Source organism: Mirounga angustirostris, unplaced genomic scaffold, assembly GCF_029215605.1.
Source record: "Mirounga angustirostris isolate CCGP_5_RB_7025 unplaced genomic scaffold, mMirAng1.0.hap1 SCAF_1, whole genome shotgun sequence".
NCBI lineage: Eukaryota > Metazoa > Chordata > Mammalia > Carnivora > Phocidae > Mirounga > Mirounga angustirostris.
This window is the reverse complement of record NW_026991709.1, coordinates 179802355-179827316: the sequence shown is the minus strand read 5'-3', so window position 1 is coordinate 179827316 and position 24962 is coordinate 179802355. Positions and strand designations below refer to the sequence as shown.

At 41.0% G+C, this 24962-nt stretch overlaps 1 protein-coding gene across 5 annotated transcripts in view; it reads right to left on the bottom strand.

The window, feature by feature from the left end:
- The window catches only part of FRMD4B (FERM domain containing 4B), a 325730-nt gene that overhangs the window by 105508 nt on the left and 195260 nt on the right, over window positions 1-24962 (bottom strand). For 4 of the 5 annotated variants that reach the window (XM_064593817.1, XM_064593813.1, XM_045861985.3 and 1 more), the window contains 3 exons: window positions 15735-15800; window positions 13075-13169; window positions 6583-6675 (listed from right to left, as the gene is read on the bottom strand). In XM_064593817.1, the coding sequence (XP_064449887.1) occupies window positions 6583-6675; window positions 13075-13169; window positions 15735-15800 (254 nt within the window). Of the gene's footprint in view, window positions 1-6582; window positions 6676-13074; window positions 13170-15734; window positions 15801-24962 lie in introns of those variants that run through there. The other variant, XM_064593824.1, reaches the window with a different exon arrangement.

Sequence of the window (24962 nt, the reverse complement as noted above, 5' to 3'; positions counted from 1 at the left end):
TCTGACTTAAGCCAGACAGTCCCAAACCTTCCACATTTGAAGACCGTATATCATGTTACGGATTTTTTTTTTAACCGTTCCATATGTGATTAAGGCAGTCTCTGTCATTTATATCATAATAATCGTTAACATGTACTGAGGGTCTACATGATATGTTCTTACAGGTTTAATCCTCCAACAAGGTCCATTTTGCACATGAGGAAAATAAGCCACAGAGCAAATAAATGGAAGAACTGGGATTCGAATCCAGGAGCGATGCTAAAGCACCCATTCTCAGTGGGCAGAGTGGGGCACACTGGGCAGTATGGAAGACATTTTTGGATCACCCTGACTTGGAGGGTGTATGCCCAGGATGGTCGATGCCCAGGATGCTGAGACCATCCCACATCCCAGCGTAGCTTCCCACGACGAAGAATTACCTGCCCCAAATGTCAGAAGGGCCCCTATTAAACTCTGTGCTAAAGGCCAAGCTTTAACTTCTGCACGCTACAGCTTTTTGCACTCATTACATTACTCATTCTTTCCTTCTGCCCTTTCGATGTCACCCTGAGGACAGATTATGGAGGAGAGTGAGCTGATTCCCACAGTGTCTGATATTTGATCAGAAAGCACATTGAGAAATATAATCCTGTAAGAAACTGGAATCAGGATTGAGCACGAGTTTTGAAAGGTTCTGTGTCTTTCTGGATCTCTTGTAAGAATTAGGATGTCGGATCCTCACAGATGGAGGCCTCTGACCAAGTGCCTGGAAGGTCAAGAATGGGTTAATGCTCTTAGGAGCTCACGGTCAATATTAAGGCAACCAACAGTCACCTTCTTTATGTTCTGGGATATTGCCCGCTCAGATGGGAGTGTGGTGGCTGGCCCAGAGCTCCAGCTGACCTCACATATCTGCCTCAAAGAGCCTCTGCTGGGCCCATAGTAGGAGGAATCAGTTATTCCTCTGGGCTTTTGATCACATTCTTCCTCGAAGAGATAAACTTTCCTGTCCTCTTCTTATTGTAAGTTACCTACCTTTTGATAGCTTTAAAATAACTCATGGCTAGCCACTCACAAACATTCCAATTTCTCTTCCTCTTATCAATCCTAATGCTTGCATCAAAAAAAAAAAAATGCTTAAAGTAATGTGTTCATTGTAGGAAAAAAATTATAGAGAGATAAGCAAAAAGACAAAAAAAAAAAAAATCATTCCCATAATCATTCTACCCAGAGATTTACTACTGTTTGCATTTAAAAAAAAAAAAGCTTAAGTAATGTATTCATCATATGAAAAAATATATATAGATTAACAAAAAGAAAAAAAATCTTTCTCATAATCATTCCACCCAGAGCCTAACTGCTGTTTGCATTAAAAAAAAATGCTTAAGTAATATGTTCATTATCAAGGAAAAAAAAAATATATATAGATTAACAAAAAGACAAAAAAAAAAAATCATTCCCAGAATCATTCTATCCAGAGATTAACTACTGTTAACGTTTTAAACTTTCTCCCTACTCACGTTTAAGTGTAATCATGTCACACATGCTTTGTGATCTGCTTGAATATATTGGGGGTATCTTTCCATATGAACAAATCTCTTTTTTCACCAGAGTCTTTGTGTGTTTGTTTTTACCTGTTGTGTTGTATTTCATATATTTGGCATTCTTAAAAAAAGAAAAAAAAGTCAGGCGGAATGATGGGAACCCACAGGTTACAGTTATGACGCTTCCTTGAGTTTAACCCTTTTTAAAGGCTGAGTGTTCCAGAACCAGGACAGGGGGTGCCGAGAGCACTCTCAAGTTTTTCAAAGGCTCCAGGTTTGCAACAAATTTGGCAGAAAGGTAGCAGTTTCCCTTATATCCCTCACATTTCTCCTAGAACTCTCCAAGTAATGCAGGGAGTTCTCAGCCCTGAGTGTCACAGATGATGATGCTTTAGGGGTACCTCTGAGTGATGCCTTACAGCCCTAGGGCACAGCAGAGGGGGCTTGAGGAGGAGGAAAAGGGGCAGGAGAGGGAAGACCAGAAGGGGAGAAGGAGGGGGGGAGCAACAAGTAGTCAGAAGAAGGGAGTAAAAGACGCTGAGATGCTGCTCGGTGTGGAGCTGGGTGGTACCAGCCTGAGCCACCTCCGCCTGCCCTCCCGTGATGGAATGGGAGCTTTTCCAGTGAGGTCACGCCAAGGCCCCGCTCTCTGATTTAAATGCTTGCGTGCTCACTCACTATCAAGCTTTTCCAATGCTCACATCTGGGCTGCATTACCAAAGAGGCCCATGTGTTTGCAGAAGATAATTTACAGCAGCAAATAACAACCCCCCAGCCCGGAGAAGTCCCCCAGCAACCTGGGGGAGTTTGGACTCACATGGAAATGGAGAATTGGTTCAATGAATTATGGTGCATAAATAAATTATGGGGCGTCTATATACCCAAGTGTCACATGTGTATTTAGCACGTTATCACTGAGCTTTTGTAACTGAAGACAAAGGTTTAATCCTGAAGTTCATAAAGGGAACGCTAAGCGCCCTTCACCTTCAGGGTTTTCTTCCATGCAGAAGCAGCCTATGTTTCTGAGCTGCTCCCTGTGCCCTGAGGGGAATTAACCAAGAGAAAGTCACCCCCTCTCCCAGAGCTGCAGGACCCCAGTGTTTAGCTCAGGACCCACTGAGACAATGCACGTCAAATATTTAGCCCAGTGCCTACCACAGGGTTAATGCTACATATCCATAGAGAGAGAACTTCTTGAGAGCAAAACTGAATGGTTTTTTCTTTGTCATAAACGCTACAATTTTTTTTAAAAATTGTATTTCTTTATATTTTTTATAGCATTTTGCAAACTCACTCTCTATCCCGATGTCTCTTTATTTGTCACAACCAACTTGAACAAGAGCGTATTTACCGTCTCTAGTGCACTGGATCAGAATCTGGGCCAGGAATGTGGGGGATTTGGGGCTTGGAGGGGTATGATTGTCTAGTTTGAAAAACTCCTAGGATGATTCAGATATGCACCCCCTCTCTCTGTGGGGAAACGTTGAAATGCAATGTACTTAAAAAAAACAACAACAGACTAATCTCTTTTATTAAAGTGACCAATCGGTCACTGTACGAATGCCATCACTTACTGAACCTAACCTTCATTGTCGGCATTTGGATATTTCTAACTGTTTGCAATGAAAATAACTGTGATGCACATCCTTGTAATGTGCTACCACTGCGGGGAATCCTTTGTCATTGTGCATTCACTACTTCGTGATTGCACCTGGGTGACTGCTTCCAGTTACGGAATGAAGAAGTTACAGGGATGAAAGGTACAGCATGGGCATACAGACAATGGTATTGTAAGAGCATTGTGCGGTGACAGAGGACAGCTACATTTGTGGTGAGCACAGGATAACGTATAGGCTCCTCAAATCACTATGTCATACACTTGCAACTAATGTAACAGTATGTGTCAATTATACTTCAGTTGAAAAGAAAAAAAAAGAGGTCTGGTGTATTTCCGGAGGCTCCTGTAGTGACCGATATCCAAATAGAATCAAAAGCTGTCTTTGGTTCTATTCTTCAATGACTAAGAGGGTTGGTGGTGGTGTCTGTGGGGTTGTAAGTCTCACAAACAGTTCTGTTCTCCCCAAAGAAGAGGCTAGAGGCCCTCTGAGAAGCACCAGACTTCACAGGGGTTCCTCTAACCCCCTTCGTAAGCCCTCCAAAGAACAACATTCCACTGAGTGACCTCCATCAGTTCACTTAATTCTCTGCGTGCTTTTGCTTTATCACCTCTTTAATTAAGCTGGAGTAACAGCAAGTACTTAATTGGAATAATAACAAAGATTATTATGATCTCACTCTACTGTTGGGAGGAAAAATTAAGTGAATAATTAAGAACTTGATAAGGGTTTTAAACACGCAAGGAGTTAAGGGAAAGTCACGCCATGTGATTATGGGACACTCGAGATAATGCTCAAGTAAGTGCTGAAACTCATGGGAACAAGTAGCAGGTTGCTCCGGCATCTCAGGAACCTGCTTCCAGAAGATAGGGCCACCTTAGGAATGACTGAATAGAAGGGAAGATAGAGTTTTCTCCCCCTGGTATTTCTGAGACCAAAACTAGACCAGATATCAGCTGTCAGAGGAGTTCACAATCGGATGACTAAATAAATGGTACTTGTTTAAATTCTCCAAACACAGGATTTTGCTGACTAGTTATGCCGCATAGATAACACACGTGTGTGCAAAGATGTAAATACCAGGATCTTAACCACAGCCTGCATTAAAGCATACATATTTGGAAACAGCCTAAGTGCTTCATAGGAGACTGGACCCCTAAGTTATGAAAGTGCAAACAAAGTGGATTTTCACAGACACAAGGAGAAATCTCCAGGTAGAAACAAAGTCAGTCACCAAGCAACACGTCATCCTTATTTTTCTCTGAGAAGGGAAGGGTGTCAGGGGTGGAGGGGAGGGAGGAAGGCTGGGGAGAGTAAGTTCATATAATTTGAAATGTTTACAGTCAAAATATAATCTTTTGTGAAAAAATTTATTGACGTATGTTGAGCCATTTTTCACACACAAGATTAAAATTTCCGTGTGCTCTGACCCCTGCTTAATGACTAATATGCACTTTTTCCTACTGCTTGTAGTTTTTGTTTGTCTTTTCCTCCCATTTCCATGAACACAAGCACTCATGTCATACTCTTTCCAGGAAACTCCTATGTTTTTCTTTAGGATTTCCGTGCAATTCTCCACACCAGCTATGCTCCTGGACAAATCACCATTTATGCTACCTCCTTCCTGGGTTTCAAAAATATGTCTGGTGGTATTAAAGAAATTCTAAGCCAGATACCAAAGCAAAAAGCAAAAAACAAATTGGGGATTGTCAGTACTTTATTTCCTGAGTTAGGAGCAGCTACCATCGACAATCACAATTCATATAAAAAAAGGTGCTTAAAAAAAAGGTAGGACATCTTATTACCATACTTTTGGGTTTCATGGAGCAGACTGAAGTAAATGAAATGAAGTAAAAAAAAAAATTGTGTAAATCAACATGATTTTGCCAGGTAATCATAATAAGAAGCTTCCACTACTATGTCATAAAACAAATCATTTTTCTTCCTTCCTTCCTTCCTTCCTCCCTCCCTTCCTCCTTTCTTTCTTTCTTTCTTTCTTTCTTTCTTTCTTTCTTTCTTTCTTTCTTTCTTTCTTTCTTTCTTTCTTTCTTTCTTTCTCTTTCTTTCTTTCTTTCTCTCTTTCTTTCTTCTTTCTTTCTCTTTCCTTCCTTCCTTCTTTCTCCCTTTCTTCCCTTTCTTTCCTTCCTTTCTTTCTTTTTTTAAGTAAGCTATCAAAATTACAAAAGCATGTGCCTCTGAACTAAACTGTCCAACTGTCAAACACTTCACAACCCAGGGATCAAGAGTTGCATGCTCTACCAACTGAGCTAGCCAGGCCCCTCAAACAAAGCATATTTCAATATCCAAAAAATAACACAAGCTCAGAATACAGAGACATTCTTTAGGTTGATCTAGCTTTATGAAAACTTATTTGGATTCATGGAAAATCTACGACCTTAGCTTATTTTATCAGATTTGGCTTCAGACAAGGAAAACAACTTATCATGAAATTTATCATCAAATTCAGGTAGAGGGGAAAGAGCTGTTGGTTCACAGAAAGGGGCTTTCAGCAAAATTGGGAATGTTTTACTTCTCAAGCTAGGTACAGGAACACAGGTGTTACTTCTCATAACATTTTATTTATTTTAGAGTGAGTATTTCATGTGGAAAACTATTCCTATCATGGCTTTAAGAAATTACTGAGTTGAATGCCTCCATTTCCAGAGAAAGTATGTATGGAGGCCCCTAGGAATGGGTAAGTGACCTGCCCAAGCAGAGCCAGGGAACAAGTCAAGGACTCCTTACATCCTTCTCAGCAATCTCTCTGACTGCAAGCTGAATTCAGATTTCTGCACTTTTTTTAAAAAAATATTTTATTTATTTATTCATGAGAGTCAGAGAGAGAGAGAGAGAGAGGCAGAGGGAGAAGGAGGCGCCCCGCCTAGCAGGGAGCCCAATGCGGAACTCGATCCCAGGACCCTAGGATCATGACCTGAGCTGAAGGCAGACGCTTAACCATCTGAGCCACCCAGGCGCCCAGATTTCTGCGCTGTTAAGATAATTCTTTCCACGAGCATTTGTTTGCATTTTATCTTCTATTCAAACGGAGGGGTGAAATTGCATAAAATTCAATTCTTGCCACAGTCTCTAGGAAATGTTCATAACGTGTAGTAAATGTTTGCCATATTTCAAATTATAAAAATCCTAAAGTATGCTGAGTTGAAAACAGCCTTAGGTATTAAAACAAAGTACCTATGTTTTCCAGCTTTAAATGGATCCAAAGGACTTTGAGGAATAAAGGAAGGTGATCCTATCCTTCATCTTCAAAGAAAACAGTTCTACATAGTATCTATGGCAACTTCGTCTCCAGACTAAGACAGTAGAGAATCTTTTTCACACAATAATGTTTTGATAGGTCTGTTCTTTTTTTATTCTCTATCTGATCACCAGAATTTTTTTTTTAAAGGGAGGTGGGAATGCTGGATGTTTCTATGGATACGTACCTCACAGCAAAGTGCAAGATGGTGGCACCTGGTTTCTTGGGCAGATCATGGTCAAGAACTCGGTGATCTAACTGTAGCCAGTTCTGCTGACCTCTGTGAGGACAAAGCAAAGAAAAAGGATTAAACAGAAGGTCAGAGAAAGGTTCAATAACACACACTGTTGGGGAGACAGTTACTGTCATACATGGACCGTAGGCGTATAACCTGTTACAACTGGTAATGAGGTTAATTTAGCAATTACTATCAAAGTTATAAAAGCATCTGCCTCTGAACCAGACTGTTGATTTCCAAGAATTTATCAAGGTAAACTTGCACATGTGAAAAATGGCCCATGTATAAAGTCCCTTACTGTAGCATTGGTTGTAATAGCAAAGAGGCTCAAAACAACCTACAGAGGTCCAGCAAGGTGTTGTTTAAAAATTAATTTAAACTGGCAATAACATACAAGAGAGCCATACAAAAGATGGAGAGTATCTTTACAAACTTATTTTGAGCAATTTCTAAGACATGACGTTAAATGGAAAAACAAGGGGCATAACCGTGAGTACAGTATATAGCCATTTTAAAATTTAAAAATACACACACACACACACACATAAATAAAATATCTCTGAGAGGATAAACAAGAAACTGATACCACCTGGTACCTTTGGAGGTAAAAAACTAGGTGAAACTTAATATATTAATCTTTAAATTCTTATTAAGTGTGGTATCTGAAATATTTTAGATAGTCAAGAAGAGGAAAAATCCTGGTTTCATGAAATCAGACAGACACAAAGAACAGTAATACAGCTTTCTAAAAAGTACAGGGTTACATATTCTCTGAGTGCTGTTTCTAAATTATGGACTTCCTAATATTTGAGCATGTATTTGTTTATTTACTCAAGAGCCTCAGTAAAATTCATGAATATAAACAGTTTTCCTTAAATTTTGACCTCTGAGGGATCCAAAGGATGACACTGTGGCTTGGAATTGTTTCCAGGTCTTTTCCAAAGCTGTCCAACCAGTTGATGCGTTTTAGACTGTATATTCCCAGAAGGCATAGACTCCATTTTGCTTGCTTATATAAAGCTTAAAAACATGCAAATAGTGGTGGGATGTCAAATTATAACAAAACCTATAATGGGCCAGAAGATATTTTCCAACCCTTTTTGGTCTTTGAATAAATAATTTAAAAAACTCAGAAAGCTCTAAGCTGCATTCATTATAAGTAGATAGGAAAAGAGGACATAAACAATTACAAGAGTAATAGTAGTAATAATCATTAATAGTAACAGCTACTCATAATGGTAACAGCTCTGTGCCCACCAAGCTGGAAGTTTTTATGTATTAAGGTGTATTTTACAACAAGCTTGCAAAAAAATTGGCAGAGCCAAGATGTGAGCCCAGGACTTGCACTACAGGACTTTGGTATATAGGAGACTAGAAAGTTGAATCAGCTTTTATAACTTTTGGCTGATCTCTGTCACTTAATAGTCTCAACACTGGAAGAAGTGTGTCTTTGTTTCTGCAGTTATAAGATGAGTCTTCTGGTAATTGTCCCTAGCTTTCCTAAGAGGAATATTATAAAGATAAATAAGCTGATACAAGTGATATAAGGGGACGTTCTTAGAAACCCTGCTTGTTTAAAAAAATATATATATAAAGATAGGGGGCTAGAAGGTAAGGGACTCTTCCACTGTATTTCATCCAGTTTAGAATCGCTGATTTAAAGACATATGCCAATTTCAGACATGTTCAAATATGTGTCTTAAAGTACCTAAAATAGTATATAGTATCAGGTCTTAACGGTTTCTTTCTTTTTTTTTTTTTTTTAAAGATTTTATTTATTTATTTGAGAGAGAGAGTGAGAGAGAGAGAGAGCACAAGAGGGAGGAGCGGGAGAGGGAGTAGCAGACTCCCCGCCGAGCAGGGAGCCTGATGCGGGACTCGATCCCGGGACTCCAGGATCATGACCTGAGCCAAAGGCAGTCGCTTAACCAACTGAGCCACCCAGGCACCCAGTCTTAACGGTTTCTTAGGGAAAATGAGACTAATTTGGAATTGTTCTTCTTGCTTTTATATAGGAAAGATATGGCATTATTACAAGAGCACAATGTATATTTACATGAACTTGCATGGAATGATGTCCAAGAATGAATAAAACAAGTTGTATAATAACATATACTGCATAAATCAATTATATTAACCAAAGAAGCGCACTGAAAACACTGTTATATATGGATGAAATTCTTACAGTTTTGGAGAGGTATAGAGCAAATTGCAACATTTGGAGTGGGGAGGTAATCAAAAGGGATTGGCTTCAATTATGATATTAAATGCTTTTTTATAAAAAGACATTCATGTATATGTACCACAAAAATTATTTTTTAAAAAGGATAAACTAGAAATTAGACTTTAAAAATCCACCCAGGGGTGCCTAAGCTGGCTCAGTTGGAAGAGCACGTGACTCTTGATCTTGTGGTCATGAGTTCGAACCCCACATTAGGTGTAGAGATTGCTAAAATAATAATAATAAACTTAAAAAAACCCATCCATAATCTCACCAACAAGATAAAATTAAAAGAACAAAAAATTGAAAATTACCCGTAATTCTATCACTGAGATATAAATAAGGTTAACATGTTGTTTTATAGTAAAATGAGATCAAAAGCACTTATTGCTTATAACCTGCTTTTCGCAGGTTTTTCCATCAGCAAATATACTAGATCTAATCAATATCTCAAAAAAAAAGACAGCTGATGCTACACAGTCACCTCTATCAAGCTTGCAGCTCAACCCTAAAGCAAGCTTTTTTTTGGCTTAGAATCGTATCAGTCAAAAATCCCATCAGCTCACACCCAGCGAATGGGATGGTGATCAAAAGTCACCATTGTGTTGTGAAAACTGTTATTTCTTCAGAAACAAAGCTTATTCAGCAAAGCCTTTCAAAACAAGGGAATTTAAAAAAAAATGAAGTGGGTTTAAGGGGATGGGAACCATTTTGGTGAACTTCAGGGCTGCTGCCTCCGGAGGGCGAGACTGCCCTCTGGAGGTAAAAAACTGCCTCTGCACACAGCTCACCAGGAGGTACTTCCAAGTGTAATCTCAAGGAACTCTACCCCACCCTCCAACAGGAACATGGATTTATTTTTGTTGGTCACCATCACTACTTTTCTTATGTAATGGTGCAATTCATTTTTTCTATTTCTCTTCTTGGCCTGTGTATGGGGGCATTGACAGTAGCTAGTTTCCTTGACAAAATGTCCCCCTCAGCCTTGCCTTACTCTGTTGAGAGAAGTTCACCAAAGGCAGACGGCTGATGTGGCATCTAAGTTGGAAATTCAATTCAGACGGCATCCTGGGAGGGATCCGACTCAGTGGTTTTATGGGGGGCGGGAGAAAGGGAGTGCTGAAAGAAAATACTTTCCAAAAATATTTACCAGACAAAGAAAAAGAGCTAGGCTTGTGACCAAGACATTCCAAGGAGACACCCTTAGACAGAAGCAATTTTCCAGACCTGTTCCCCAGAAAGGTGGAAATGGCCAGATCCTCCCTCCCCCCTCCCAAAGCCCAGCTCCTACTTCTTCTGAAAATAAACACAGCTACAGCCAGAAGACACCTTTCAAACTGGTCATAATTCAAAAATAGACTCTGCTGTCACTTGCAGGGGGAGTACACAGAGGACAGTTTGGAACCAGGCTTCTTGGAAAGACTATAACCATCAACCACTGTCGCCAAACAAGATAGCTGGAGGAGACGCTTGAGTGAGACATTCTTCTCCCAGTAGAGGATTTAGAAAGCAATCCCAGAGCCGAAGAAGGGGGGAAGGTGGCTCAAGACATTAAAGGAAGTCATTCATATTATTCCTTTTCTTTCTGAAGAGAAGAACTTAAAGCTGAACGACTGATTTACGCACTGTTTGATTATGCTCACCTGAACTAGGAGTTTTCCCAGAAGCCATCCACGTGGCCAGGAACCCCTTTTCCAGCCCATCATGAACCTTGTAGCCTGGGGAACTTGCAACACCAGTCATAAATTATGTAATTCCCGTGCAAACATTCTACAGTGGCCTGGGCGGGGGGGTGCCTCTCCCATCTATGGGGCACACAGGACTCACCTATGATCTTGTCCCTCTTACATCTTGCCCCCCCCATCGGGCCAGGCTCCTCACCACTGGGCAAATGCACCATATTCATCTCCATGCTCACACACGGGGCCACAAAATGAGTCTTCCCTGGCATGTCATCTTCCATTCCTCTCCCTTCCACCTAAAGTCTACCTGCCCTGCCTTGTCCATTTGTAGTTACCCTCTTGAGTGAATTTCACTCTAGTCATCCTTCAGCCCCCTTCTGGACACTGAACTTACTACCGGACCAACAACAGCATGATCGCTTCCTTTCAATGTGTGCCTGTGCTATGAGCTGGGCGTACCTTACCTGACTTGGCAGTACAATCCCAGCAACCTATTACATGTGTCTTATGTAGTCCTTATTATATATAAGTACCATTATTATGCCCAATGTACCAAAGAGAACACTGGAGTGTCGGAGATGTTAAGTAACTGGTCTAAAATCTCATAGCTACCACAATTCTGTAATATCCACTCCCTGCCTCCCTCTGAACCCTTAACTTGCACCACTTTCCTTCCTACTCTCTACATTCCAGTCATATTGGATCTTTTTTTTTTCTTTCTAAAAAATACAAAATAAAAAACCCCAAAAGTCAAGCTCCGTCTCGCCTCAAGGCTTTCGCCTTGGCTTTTGTCTGGAATGTGTCCCTCTACTTTTGCAGAACTGGGTCTTGCTTTTTATTACATGTCTCCTCTTAGAAGCCTTCCTCGTCCACCCTATCTCACACTGCCCCCCAACTTTTCTTCATCATGGCCATGATGATGTTCTTCTAAGCACTTACCATTTCAAGTAATTTCTCATTTATCTATTTGTTTACTTGTTCTGCTAGACCATACCATTGCAATATAAGCTCCGTGAAGACAAGAACCTTGTCTCTGTCGTGCACAGCTAAATCTCTAGGACCTAGAACAATGCCTGGCATTTGGTGAGCACTCAAGAAATATTTGAATGAATAAATTAATATTCATGCTTTTTGCCTCTATTCTATGTGACCTCTCTAAATTACAGTCTTTATAGCACTTACAGTTCAACCACATAGCTTTTAGGTTTTATGTCTTATACTGTTTGCAATTATTGCATGCACAATCACTTTCAACCTGTGTGTGTGTGTGTTTAATCACTAATTTACATGAACTAGCCTTGTCTTTCCAGCTAAGAGCATGTGGTCAATGGATGTCTGCATTTCCTATTTCATCCAGCAGAGGACTGATCATATAGGGTCTCAAATAGTTGGGTGAACTGATAATTTTGTGAATCAGAGTGAGGTGGATGATGTCTAGCATACTTTTTGTCTAGTGTACTTCCGATTCAGGAAGCATCTTGGGTCTGGGATCAAAGTTTTCAGGTTTTTCTGTCTGCTGACAAGCGGTTGCCTGGTTTTGCCCAGCCCATATCCTGAGCCCGGGGTGGGGTGGGGTGGGGGTGGGGGGGTCCTAGGCTTGTGGCCCACTCAGGCTAGAAATAATCAGAAGCAAGGTGTTAACAAAAATTAACCCCTTCTTGAGATTATTTTCTCCTGGTTAAACTAAAGAATTGAAAAAACATTTACACTGGGAGAGTTATAGAAAGAATGCTGGGCAGTTGGCCAATATATTTTGTGTCTGGAATGCATTTTCTTGAATTTTAATATTTGAAGAACTCTTTGGATATTATCCCCACAAAGGGGAAAAATTCCTCTGATAATCTACCAGGTTGCAAATAACATAGGCAAATTGGACTGTCATAACACACACACACACAGGAAAGAACTGGTAAGACCAAACACATTTTTTTACATGGAGTTTTAACTTCTTATGGTTTTATTGTTATACACATGCTTCATTTTAGAAAGCATTTAAATCATTGATAAATATATACCATGTCCAAGTTAGCATAAAAAAATGTAAGTAGAAGAAAAAAAAGATAGTAAAGAGGTAACATAAAATGACCTAGGGAGAAGTGGAAAAATTAATTCTGTATTAAAACTATACACATATTTTCCAGGTGGGCCATACATTTGCCTTTAAACTGTCTTGCCACCAACCACCCAAAACATTAATTCTTGTTTCAATATATGAGTGAATGACGACCGAGTATTTCTATCACTGATACATAACTACAGTATAAAAAATGTGCAGATAGACTCCCAAGAATAACAACCTCATTATAACAAATTTCTAAAACATTAGGACAATATTTTGATATTTAAAAATGATCAGTATTCCCTTTCTTCTCCCTTCGTAATAGTCCGAGGAGAGAAATCTTGTATTAGATAATCTTTAACTAAGCAGGACATATTCTAATTCTTGGAGCATTTATGTCTTTTTCTGCAGATTGTGAATGACAGTGAGCAGGGAGTCCCCACGAAAGGTAAACAAATGAAAATGATTAAAATACTCACATGTCGTCTGTAAATGTTATTCCAAAGTACTCCTTTTCTTTCAGGTTGAAATGTGAAGCCACGAGGTCCAGCAATTCTCTTGATAAAAGTTTGGGCTGTTAAAATAAAATGTGATATATATACAATGGAATATTATGCAGCCATCAAAAGGAATGAGACCTTGCCATTTGCAACAATGTGGATAGAACTGGAGGGTGTTATGCTGAGCAAAATAAGTCAATCAGAGAAAGACATGTATCATATGACCTCACTGATATGAGGAACTCCTAATCTCAGGAAACAAACTGAGGGTTGCTGGAGTGGTGGGGGGTGGGAGGGATGGGGTGGCTGGGTGATGGACATTGGGGAGGGTATGTGCTATGTGAATTGTGCAAGACTGTTGAATCACAAATCTGTACCTCTGAAACAAATAATGCAATATATGTTAAGAAGAAAAAAAAAAAGAAGATAGCAGGAGGGGAAGAATGAAGAGGGGGAAATCGGAGGGGGAGATGAACCATGAGAGATGATGGACTCTGAAAAACAAACTGAGGGTTCTAGAGGGTTGGGGGGTGGGGGGATGGGTTAGCCTGGTGATGGGTATTAAAGAGGGCACGTACTGAATAGAGCACTGGGTGTTATGCATAATGAATCATGGAACACTACATCAGAAACTAATGATGTAATGTATGGTGATTAACATAACAATAAAAAATTTTTAAAAAATGTGATCAGAAGCTACAACCCTTCTCTGCCCCAAATAGTTTAGAGCAGCTTTTGTTTGTTTGTTTTTAAAGTTTTTTAAGATTTTATTTAGTCATTTGACAGAGAAAGACACAGCGAGAGAGGGAACACAAGCAGGGGGAGTGGGAGAGGGAGAAGCAGGCTTCCCGCTGAGCAGGGAGCCCGATGCGGGGCTCGATCCCAGGACCCTGGGATCATAACCTGAGCCGAAGGCAGACGCTTAACCGACTGAGCCAACCAGGCGCCCTTACCCCTGTTTGTTTTTAAATACATCTGCCCCCCTTTTGCTGTTTATGTTAATTGACTTTACATTTTCCAAGAGATTGGGAAGGGGAAGAAATTGTAATAGGAACCCCAATGAGATCATCATTTTCATGTATTTTGCAATTCAGTCCAGTACCTTACTTTTTCCTCCAGGGAACAGTACGTTTACTAACGCAATGATACTTTGGGAAAATACTCTTTTATATGTAGTACAGTGCTAGTGACCAAGACAAAGAATATCAAACATCTCACCTCCTGGATTGTAGGAATAACTTTGCTTGGTGAGGGCCAGTTGAAGAGTCTGAAGACCCAAGGCTGTGGGGTCACAGATAAAACTAGTACTCTACTCCTGGTTACCATTCTAACAATTGTCTCATTTCATCCTTACAATGAGCCTATGAGATAGGGGTTCTTATTGCCATTTTAGAGATGAGGGGACCAAAGTTAAAAGAAACTAAACACCTGGCTTGATGTTCCAGTCAATAAGGGCAGAGAATTGAACCCAGTTCTGTCTGATTCCAAAACCTAAGCCTTTCATTTCTCTCTAGAACTAGAGTGATTTTACCCATTGTATAGATGATCATCACCAGTGTTTACTAAGCATTTAGAAGAAGGATCTAATCTGTGAGCTTTTTAGAAGCACCGGATGGGTGGCAAGGAGCATGGTTTGGAATCAGGGGGAACATCCAGAGTGACAGTGGACACCTGATTTACAGGGACTCAGGAAGGAGAGGGGGATATGCAGGAGGGCATTTGCATGGGCTCTTTTTGAACTTAGAGCCAAACAATTTAGGGCTCATTATGGTGATTTGAGAGTTGGATGTTTGCTGTTGGGGAAGAAGGATGGTCATGATTTAAAAGAAAAGAAGAAAGAAAGAAACAGGCAGAAATCTGGACTAAGAGATCTACTCTGGTGAAACAGTGTTGACTGTGCTATTTTCATTCTAATTGAAGCCTGTGCATAGTGGGTGAGAAAGGAGCCTCAGAAGACTTTAGGTCTGGTCAAAGGAGAGAGTTCTAGCTGTAGCTACAGTTGTGGCTACCAGAGGGGATTTCCACAATTTTTTAAGATCCTTGGTCCACAGTGTTGGGTAAATAAAGAGAAAAGGATCAACAATTAAAATACCACCACTCATAACACTCCATATAGTTTACAAAAGGATTTTATTCACATATATAAACTAGCTTGATTTTAGCCACAATTCTGTGAGGAAAGCTAAGCCTTCTCCATCCCAGTTCACAGCTGATGATGCTGGGTATTTAACTTGGACAATGTCATGTAGTAAGAAAGTGGCAGGATGCAGATTTGCAGCTCAGGACAATGTCATGTAGTAAGAAAGTGGCAGGATGCAGATTTGCAGTTCACAATAACCCTTTCAGGGGAACGTGATGGTGCCCAGCTTACCAACAAGAGGTCCAGAGAAGTAGAGTCACTTCCTGGGGGTCACATAGCTACTGAGTGTTGTAACTGAGATTGGAACCCAAGGGTCTTATATCCATGTCCCCAGACTATAACTACTCTTACACGTAGACCAAGTTGTCTGACTTCGAAGCTGTTCTTTTGCCCCTCAAACAATCCCAAGTCGTTGGCACATATAAGCGAGCAGCCTGACCACAGGCCTGGAGGCTCAGAGGGAACCAGTACAGGCTGTCTCTGTGTGGGCAACACCCACCTGAACCAGCAGCTCCAGTCTCCGATCATCCAGGAGGTGTACCTGGCAGTGCCTGCCTTCTGTCATCTGTGGGGACAAGAAAGCAAGAGTGGCATCACGGCTAGCACGGGCAAGCAGACCCTTGAGCTTGATTTATAGTTTAGTTTACATGCGATGTGTTCAGCCTAAAGATGGCTTCAGTTGAGTTACTCAACAGCCTTGATCATAAACAGACTTACTCTTTGGCATTAGCTCTTGAATTCATCAGTCAGTGAATTAATTTGCTCTTGGATTTAAAAGAAGAAAAGAATGAAAAGCAAAGACAGCTCAATATGTTGAAAAAATTATGTCTATAATAGTGCACACAAGATTATACTATGAAAAGCTGGTTTCCTTCCCGGAGGAAACTACTATATTTTTCATTGAATCAATATTGAATTTTTCAAATGAAAATGCCTATATTCATTGATGTATTTAAATAAATATAATACATTCATAATTATAAAGGAAAACTATGACATTAGAGTTAAAATTGAAAGTCTCCATCTTTGAAATGTCTGTCCTCTTTATAGAACATCACTACTGTAATTAAGAACAGTTAAGATATATAGTTAAGAACAGTACACGTCAGTATAAATTTCCAATTATATTTACTTTTTTACCACTTATAACGGCAATACTGGGAAATATTCTTTGTAAAATATTTATTTACTTATTTTTTATTTTATTTCATTTTATTTTTTAAGTAGGCTCCACACCCAATGTGGGGCTTGGACTCATGACCCCAAGATCAAGAGTCACACGCTCTACAGACGGAGCCAGCCAGGCCCCCCTGTAAAATATTTAAACAATGCACAGAATACAAAGAGCCCCCTTAATTAACTCATGCTCCAAATCATTTTATCTGCAGAAATCACCACTTTGTCAGTTTGAGGAGAATCAGCTCAAACTGTTTTTACATATATGTTCAGATATATATGTGTACATATTTTCAAAAAATTTCATATTAAATGGTTTGCTTTGCAATGTTATTGGACATATTGTTTTGCAAATGAAGTACTGTTAATATTTGTGTGTGTGTTTGTGTGTATATAATCATCCAGAAATTTTATATATGACTCTGTGTTCATGGGGTGTGTGTACTGTGATGCTATACGTATATACAAACACACATACATGATATATATACATATATGTGTGTATATATATATATATATATATTTTTTTTTTCTTCCCAACTCAAGTGGAACTAAGCTATTTCTTGGTGATCTTTCCAATGTCAACACATATAGACCAACTGCATTCTTTTTAAAAGTTTTAGAGTAACAAATAATTGTGTGGACATGTAATAATTTAATGAGTCGCCTGCTGAGAGACACTTAGATGGCCTCCAGTCCTTTGCTATTCTAAGCAACGTCATGGTGAACAATGCATACCCAACTTTGCCCATGGATGAGGAACTTCTGGGTCACTTTGAAAAAGGATGCGCAGCATTTTCTCTCTCAGCTGCTGTATTAAACTATAAGACCTGGAAACTCAGATATATTTAAACCCAATTTAAAGAGAAAATCACTCCATTATGCAGCACCAGCTATAGACTTCTAATTGTTCCAGGTGTTTTATAGATACCGTCTCTGAGCTGCATGGTCACCATGTGGGACTGCTGACACTATCTCCAATTTAACAGATGGGGAAATTGAGGCTCAGAGTGGGATAAGCAATGTTTTCCGTGTGAAAAATACTAATTATTGCATTTACATTTTTTATTAAACTCTGCTTTAAAAGTCTGAAAACTAGCTCAGTTGGTTAGATCATGGTATTATGGAGATCTGGTCCATTGAAACCACTGAGGAAATGTGAAGAGGTGAGTGGGCAAGCTTTACCTTGTCCCATGGCCCCTGATTATGTCCTTAACTCCGCAAAGCTGAGGTGGAATACACACTTTTGGTGGCGAGGAGAAAGGGAAGGAATATTTGTTTGTTCCAGGTACTAAGCTGGACAATGTATGTACATTATTTCATTAAAGTTCCACAAAAAATCTATATGACAACATCCCCATTTTACAGACAATGAAACTGAGGTACAGAGTTTAAAGTAATTTATCTAGAGTTATCTGAGCAAGAAAAAAGCCAAGTCAAGATTTAAATTAAGGTCTAACTGAACAACAACAAAAAAGTCATCTTTTTTTCTACTATTCTATTCTATGGGAAGAAAGAAATAAATGCATCAGTTCAAATCACTTTACTTCTCTTGTAAAACCCACACAAACAAACCCCAAATACATGTACTATGATAAGACAAAATAATACTCAGAAGACCAACTGACACAACTTGAGTCCATTAAGGAATATGTCAAAACTCATAAAATATTTCAAGTTACTCTGTTGTTGCATAATCCAAATTATTTTATTTCCTGATTTTCAAAAAGCATCTTTTTTCCTTCCCACCGTACTTTGCTTGGACTCGTCGATTTTCCTTTTGTCAATACCTCATTCTACCCTAGGGAATTAAGTAGAAAATGTTTTTCTGGTGCGTCTGCCCATCTCGGGACAAACACAGGCAGTGGTGGCCATGTTTGTACAACTTGGTCCTACCACTTCTGCTTCAGGTTTCAGCTGACTGGACCAGGGAACAGACACCTGATTCAAGCTGAGCCAATCATATCCTCAGTCCAGGGAATCTGGAATTGAGGCTGAGAGGATGAGAAAGCAGTTGGGTAGGGACAGCTCTCCTCTGCTGTGTGTGGACAAAAAGGAAAGCCATCTGCAGAGAGAATGAAGGACACAAGTAGCTGGAAAGAGGCAAGAGAAATCATGCAACCTGAAAGGGACAGCTCGAGAGAGTTGCTGTCTGGGTTCCTAACGTCCTTCTAGTCACTTGTAGTCACTTCCACTGGTTTGGGTGAATTCTTGCTCTTTAGTTCCATGAAACACCCTTGTGTTCCTTTAATAAATCCACTTTTTTTACTTCCTGAAACTAACTTGAGTTGGATTCTGCTTCTTGCAACTAAAAGCGTCTTCTTAAGATACCACAGGTATCTTTTGGGGGGGGGGGTGGCGGCAGAGAGAGAGGGAGAGAGCGAATCTCAAGCAGACTCCCCACTGAGTGCAGAGCCCACGCAGAGCTCAATCCCAGGACCCTGAGATCATGACCTGAGCTGAAATCAAGTGTCAGATGCTTAATCAACTGAGCCACCCCGGTGTCCCAGATACCACAGGTATCTACACCTAAATCAGAACGAAAGGTTTCCAAAGGACGGACTCCCCAGATGATGTCATTAATATGGTAAAGTCATCTACTCATAATCACAGATGCACCATCCACAAATGTAACAGCCAGGAGAAAGGCTGACATTTGGTGGGGAGAACTGAACACACGTCTCAGTATGTGAAGTGCTAAGAGACCATACAGGACAAGCTGGAAAAGGGCAGTGCAGGTGAACTGGAGGGGGAAAAAATGCTACAGTTTTAAGCCCACGTTGGCACACCCGTGCTCTGTATTCACCGAACCCTTTCCTCTGTGGGAGGATGGCTTCTCCGGGAGGCCAGAGTACCGATTTGACCACCACTAGCGATAGAAAGGCCTGCCCTTGTCACTTACTTAAATCAGAGGTTGAAAGGTCGTTGATGTATTTTGTTATGAATAAATTTTTGTTTTGATGATCTCAGAAATCAGAAGATGCCACTTAAGAAAAATTGAGATGGTAGGATTTGGAAACACTGGGCTGGATTTCCTCCATGGCAACATTGGGCCAGGGTGGGGCACAGCAGCTCCCTCTTTAGATGAGATTTGTGGTCCCTGCCTCACCCAAATTTATTATCTGCCAGGTTCCTGGGAGTCACGTCATGAGAGTAAGCAAACCCCTATTTAAGTTCACACAGGACAGGGAAGAGACAAAACCCCACGTCAAAGGAGGGTCTCCTGTGCACCAGGCCAAGTGCTTGACAATTGACCTTCATTAACATCTAGGATTTCAACCTCTAAGCAAGCCTCTGAAAGGGGCATCCTCATTTTGTTTGGTTTCATTTGGGGGGGCTTTCCTCAATTTAAGCACCAGGAAACCAAGGCCTGGGAAATGATGTCACTTGCATAAGTTCTAAAGCCAGACTTGGGCTCGAAATCATATTTTATCTCTTACTAGCTGGGTTACCTTGGAGAAGGTACTTAACCTTTCTGAGCCTCATAAACAATGTCCTGGTAAGCTTTCAATCTGACACCCCTGAGAGTGAAATAAACCACTTCCACAAAGCACAGTTATTATACCCTTTATTTGCTTGAAGCTTAACAAATAGCTAATGAAGCTTCCTATCCTCCATTTATTCTATTAAAAAAAAAAAACAATTTTCTAATGGGATGAAGATTACTAACCCATTTTGAAGAAGATAAATGACAGGTAGAGTTAACAAGCACAAAGCAGAAAAATTCTCCAGAGCTGATGGGGCAGACATAAAAAGAGAGAGGGGGGCGCCTGGGTGGCTCAGTTGGTTAAGCATCTGCCTTCGGCTCAGGTCATGATCCCAGGGTCCTGGGATCGAATCCCACATCGGGCTCCCCGCTCTGCGGGGAGCCTGCTTCTCCCTCTCCCACTCCCCCTGCTTGTGTTCCCTCTCTCACTGTCTCTCTCTCTGTCAAATAAATAAATAAAATCTTTAAAAAAAAAAAAAAGAGAGAGGGGACCACGAGCTCCTGCAAGCCTTCTGTAAGCCTGGCACCTGGTTTGTCATTTTATTTTTATTTTTTAAAGATTTTATTTATTTATTTGAGAGAGAAAGAGCATGCACACACAATGGGGGGGGGGTCAGAAGGAGAGGCAGAGTCCCCACTGATCAGGGAGCCTGATGCGGGACTCGATCCCAGGACCCTGGGATCATGACCTGAGCCGAAGGCAGACGCTTAACCGACTGAGCCACCCGGGCGCCCCCCTGCCCCCACCCCGTTCAGTATTTTAATGACAACACCGATATTACCACTAACCGGTTCTTTCTGTATTCCAAGCCTTGCACTCAGCACTTTTCATGTATTCACATATCCAACCCTCATGATACCCACACGAGGTAGGCAGTCTCCTCTCCCCATATTACAGGTGAACGAGGTTACAGAGATTGCACATAACAAGATTCACAAATGGCAGAACTGGACTCAAACCCAAAGCCCAAGCCCTTAACCATTTAGCTGTACACCTGCTATTCCATACGCTCTATGGTGACAAATTGTGGGAGAGCCTTCCCACCCAACCATTTTCAACGGACTGGATGAGTGGGGAGCAAGAGGGAAAACAAAACATTCGAAAGCAGGCATGAAAAACCATGTTAGCTGACATGGTAGTTAGAATTTATAACTTGCAAATAGAAAGAGTCTTAGCAGGCATTTGATAAACACTGCTTACTTGGGATATGGGGCAATGAAGGAACGGACATGTCCAAAGCCACACAGCTAGTTAATGTGAGGCCTAGGATTAAAACTCAGGGTTCTGACTTCCAGGCTGGAGCATAAGCGCTGTGCACAAGGTTACTTGGCTAGGAGATACCATCTTATTCAAATGCTGCTGTTTGCAACAGGCTGAATTTTTCTTTTTATTAAAAAAAAAAAAATACTGTAACAACAAAAGGAAAAAAAAACAGGCATTTTAAATTTAATTTAAAACATGACTCCCACCAAAGTTTTCTCTTCTAATTTCAACAACAGGAGTTATATTTGTAGGGAACTGTTCAGGATCACAATGATTATATCTATAAATACAGAATCACCTTAAAATATAATAGAAACAACAAATTTTATTGAGCATGTTCAATGTATTGAATAGGTAGCAACTCATTTAAAGCCATGAAGGAAACAGCTCTATCATGTTCAATGTATTGAATAGGTAGCAACTCATTTAAAGCCATGAAGTAAATAGCTCTATCATCTTCACTTTACATTAAGGAAACCGAAGCATGGAGAGGCCAAGCAACTTGCCCAAGGTCACAAAGCCAGTAAGAGGTAGAGCTGGGATTCCAACTTAGGCAGACTAGCTCCTGAGTCCATATTCTTCACTACCTCATTACAAAGTGTCTTCTCTCTCTCTCTTTCTCTCTCTCTCTCTCTCTCCTCTCTCTTTTGATTAACAAATTGCCTTAAGATTTAAGAGTCTGTATTTTCCTATGAGCTCTTCAGGCACCTAATGCCAGACAGAAACTAATTTGCCAAGTTAGGCCACGACACTTCATTTAAGAAGTCTCAAAGGAAGTACATATTTCTTTTCATAAGCAAACACAGGATAGTGGGCCATACTCTTTCTCCAGTCTGTGTGTGGAATGATGCTCCACAGAATCACTCGAACCCCACAGAGACTGTCCGAAGAGTCTCAGGTGTGACCCTTCCCAGGGGCAGCAACGCCTCATGCGGAACAGAAAACATATTTAAAAAAATCATGTCTTTGGAAAGTTTCACTTACCCCCCACCCAGACTTGAATCCCTTCCTGCCTCCTCCTACATTCAACCCCAGGGACACAGAAGTTAAAATCGTGCAGGTTGGATTAAAACTCCCACCTCAGTCTGTGGCTGCCCTGAATTTGCTCCCCAGCTGGTAGCATGGGTCCTCAGACACTAAGCACTGGGTGCTGGTGGAAGGACCTTGTCCATCTGGTCACTGGTCAAATGAGGAAGAGCAGAGGGAAGTGAGAATCGGCCACAGGACAGACCTCTGGCTTCATGGAGTGTCCTGATATGTAACCCAGAGTGGGGTTCAAGTCTGAGTGAAAACACCCCACCCCAGACACCCAATCCCACTACCTGATTTAGAAGAGGAGAGACAAGGCAGACCTGGTAAGAAACCCAAAGGCAAGTCCAGATAGGGCAGTTTAGGACGGTTCATAATGACCAGGGTCAGCTTAAAAAGCAACAGGAAATAACAACTACAGAAAAAAAACAGAACCTCAGCCTTCTTTGGTTTTGCTTTAGTAGTTCTTTGGAACAAGGAAATATGAAAGCTTGGTAAAGGAAGAGGCAAGCTGCTTTTTTCTTTTTTCTTGTTCCCTTTTGACTTTTTCTGAAAGCCTAGCTTGAGAGGGTCTGCCTCATAAAAATGACTCCTCAGGATTTTTTGTGGGGTGACCCATCCAGAGTCTAATTCCCCATCGTCCCTTGCCTGGATGTGTGCAAAACCATCTCTCTAACCAGGCTTCATGCTTTTGAGTCCCGTGAGGATCCAATCTCCGCATGGCCATGTGAGCAGCATCTCTAAAACACAGATGAAATCCCTTCACTTTCCTGCTTAAAATTGCCAGGTGGCTTCTCGTGCAAACCTTGGGAAAATCTAACTCCTTCCCTCTCTAATTTTAATTCCAACCCATCTGCCTTTGCCTTAGCACACCAGCCACACGGACCCTCCTTTTCTTCCTCAAAATAAAAGCCTGTTCCTCCCTTGAAATTTTACATATGCTGTTCAGTCTGGAATGCTGTTTCCCCAGGTCACGCATGATTGGGTGCTTTTACATCTTTCAGATCTTAAATCAAATGTCACTGTTTCCAAGAAGCCTGTCCTCAAAATACAGTGGAGACTGGATACTCTCCCTCTTAACAAGCTGCTTTATTTTCTTCATAGCTAGTATTTCTTCTTTTGTTTGTTTTGTTTTTGTTTATATCTGTCTCTATCTTTCACCATCAGAATGTAAATTTCATGACAGAGACCCTGATTGATTTGTTCACCACTGTATCCCCAGGGCCTAGAACAGTGCCTTGGCACAGGGTAAGAATGTGGTAAGTAAATATCTGCTGAGTGAAGGAAAGTCTTAACTGCTCAGAATCTAGACACAGCCAACAATTTGTGAAATAAATTCACAAATGATTTCCACTGACATAGCATAAGGTAAAGTGAGGATGTTCCAAAACACCTCCTAAGCCTTGGCCCAGATGGGCTCATACATAACAAACAAGCTTTCCACTCTGAGAACAAGGCGTGCTATTAGACTCCTCATCAGAGGAGAGATTCTGGAGGAACTGGAGAGAGGTAGAAGGGCGTATCTAGGACGTTCTTACTTTGGGATCTATTGAGTGGACAGAGTTTTATATTTCGCCCAAATGATGTCAACCCCAGCCGAACAGGGCTCCTTTATATCATCTCTGGGTGTTGACTGAATATGAGCTATTGACACTCCCGTTCAGAGAATGGCCTAGACTGACACAGATGTCTCCACACCGAGTCAGCTGTGATTTTCCCTCGAGTTGCTTCAAGATGGTGCCTACCCTCCCAGTGTCCAATCATTGGGAACCTCTTTTTCCTGTATCAATGAACGATTCTCCTAGCTTCTGTAACCACTGGATGTCATGTAGTGCATGGGCAGTATGTTCTTTCATGCTACTTACATCCCTACGAGGTAAGAGGTGTTGCTATTTAGATTTTGTAGATGACCAAACTGAAGTGCCGAGAGGTTAAGTCACTTGTTTTGGGTCGTGTTGCTTTGACCTGGGGTGGACTCTCAGGTTCCACTAGCTGCACAAAGGTTCAGGTTCACTGGGAGAGGAGGATAAAAAAGAGACAATGAGAGACAGAGGCAGGTGGCATAAAAGAAGCACAGGAAGAAAGAAAATGTGCTGGGGTGGGGAGAATGAGAAAGAAGGGGAGAATTCAGGTTCCCGAAGACTAAACTGAGTAACTTGAGTAATCTGACTTAGGAAAAAAAAGTGTTAACAATAACTAATGGCCAGTGACCATGTGCCTGGCACTATTCCAAACCCTTTCTTTTATTTACGTGGGCTGTTTATTTTTTTTAAAGATTTTATTTACTTCTTTGAGAGAGTGAGCAAGAGAGAGCATGAGCAGGGGGGAGGAGTAGAGGGAGAGGGAGAAACAGACTCCCTGCTGAGCAGGGAGCCCGGTGCAGGACTTGATCCCAGGACCCTGGGATCATGACCTGAGCCGAAGGCAGACACTTAACCGACTGAGCCACCCAGGTGCCCCTACATGGGCTGTTTAAATTCATTTTTTCTTTTCTTTTCTTTTCTTTTCTTCTTTTAGTGATCTCTACATCCAACATGGGGCTCAAACTCATCACGCAGAGATCAAGAGTCGAGGGCTCCACCGACTGAGCCAGCCAGGTGCCCCTAGCTTCATTTTCATAACAAGCCTGTGAGATAGATTCCCATACTAACTCCATTCTATGGACAAGGAAGTCGAGTCTCAGAGAAGGTAAATGGCTGACTCCACCCCGCAAAGTCACAGAGCGAGGAGGAGACACAGAAGGTAGAAACACAGACACTGCGACTGAGTGT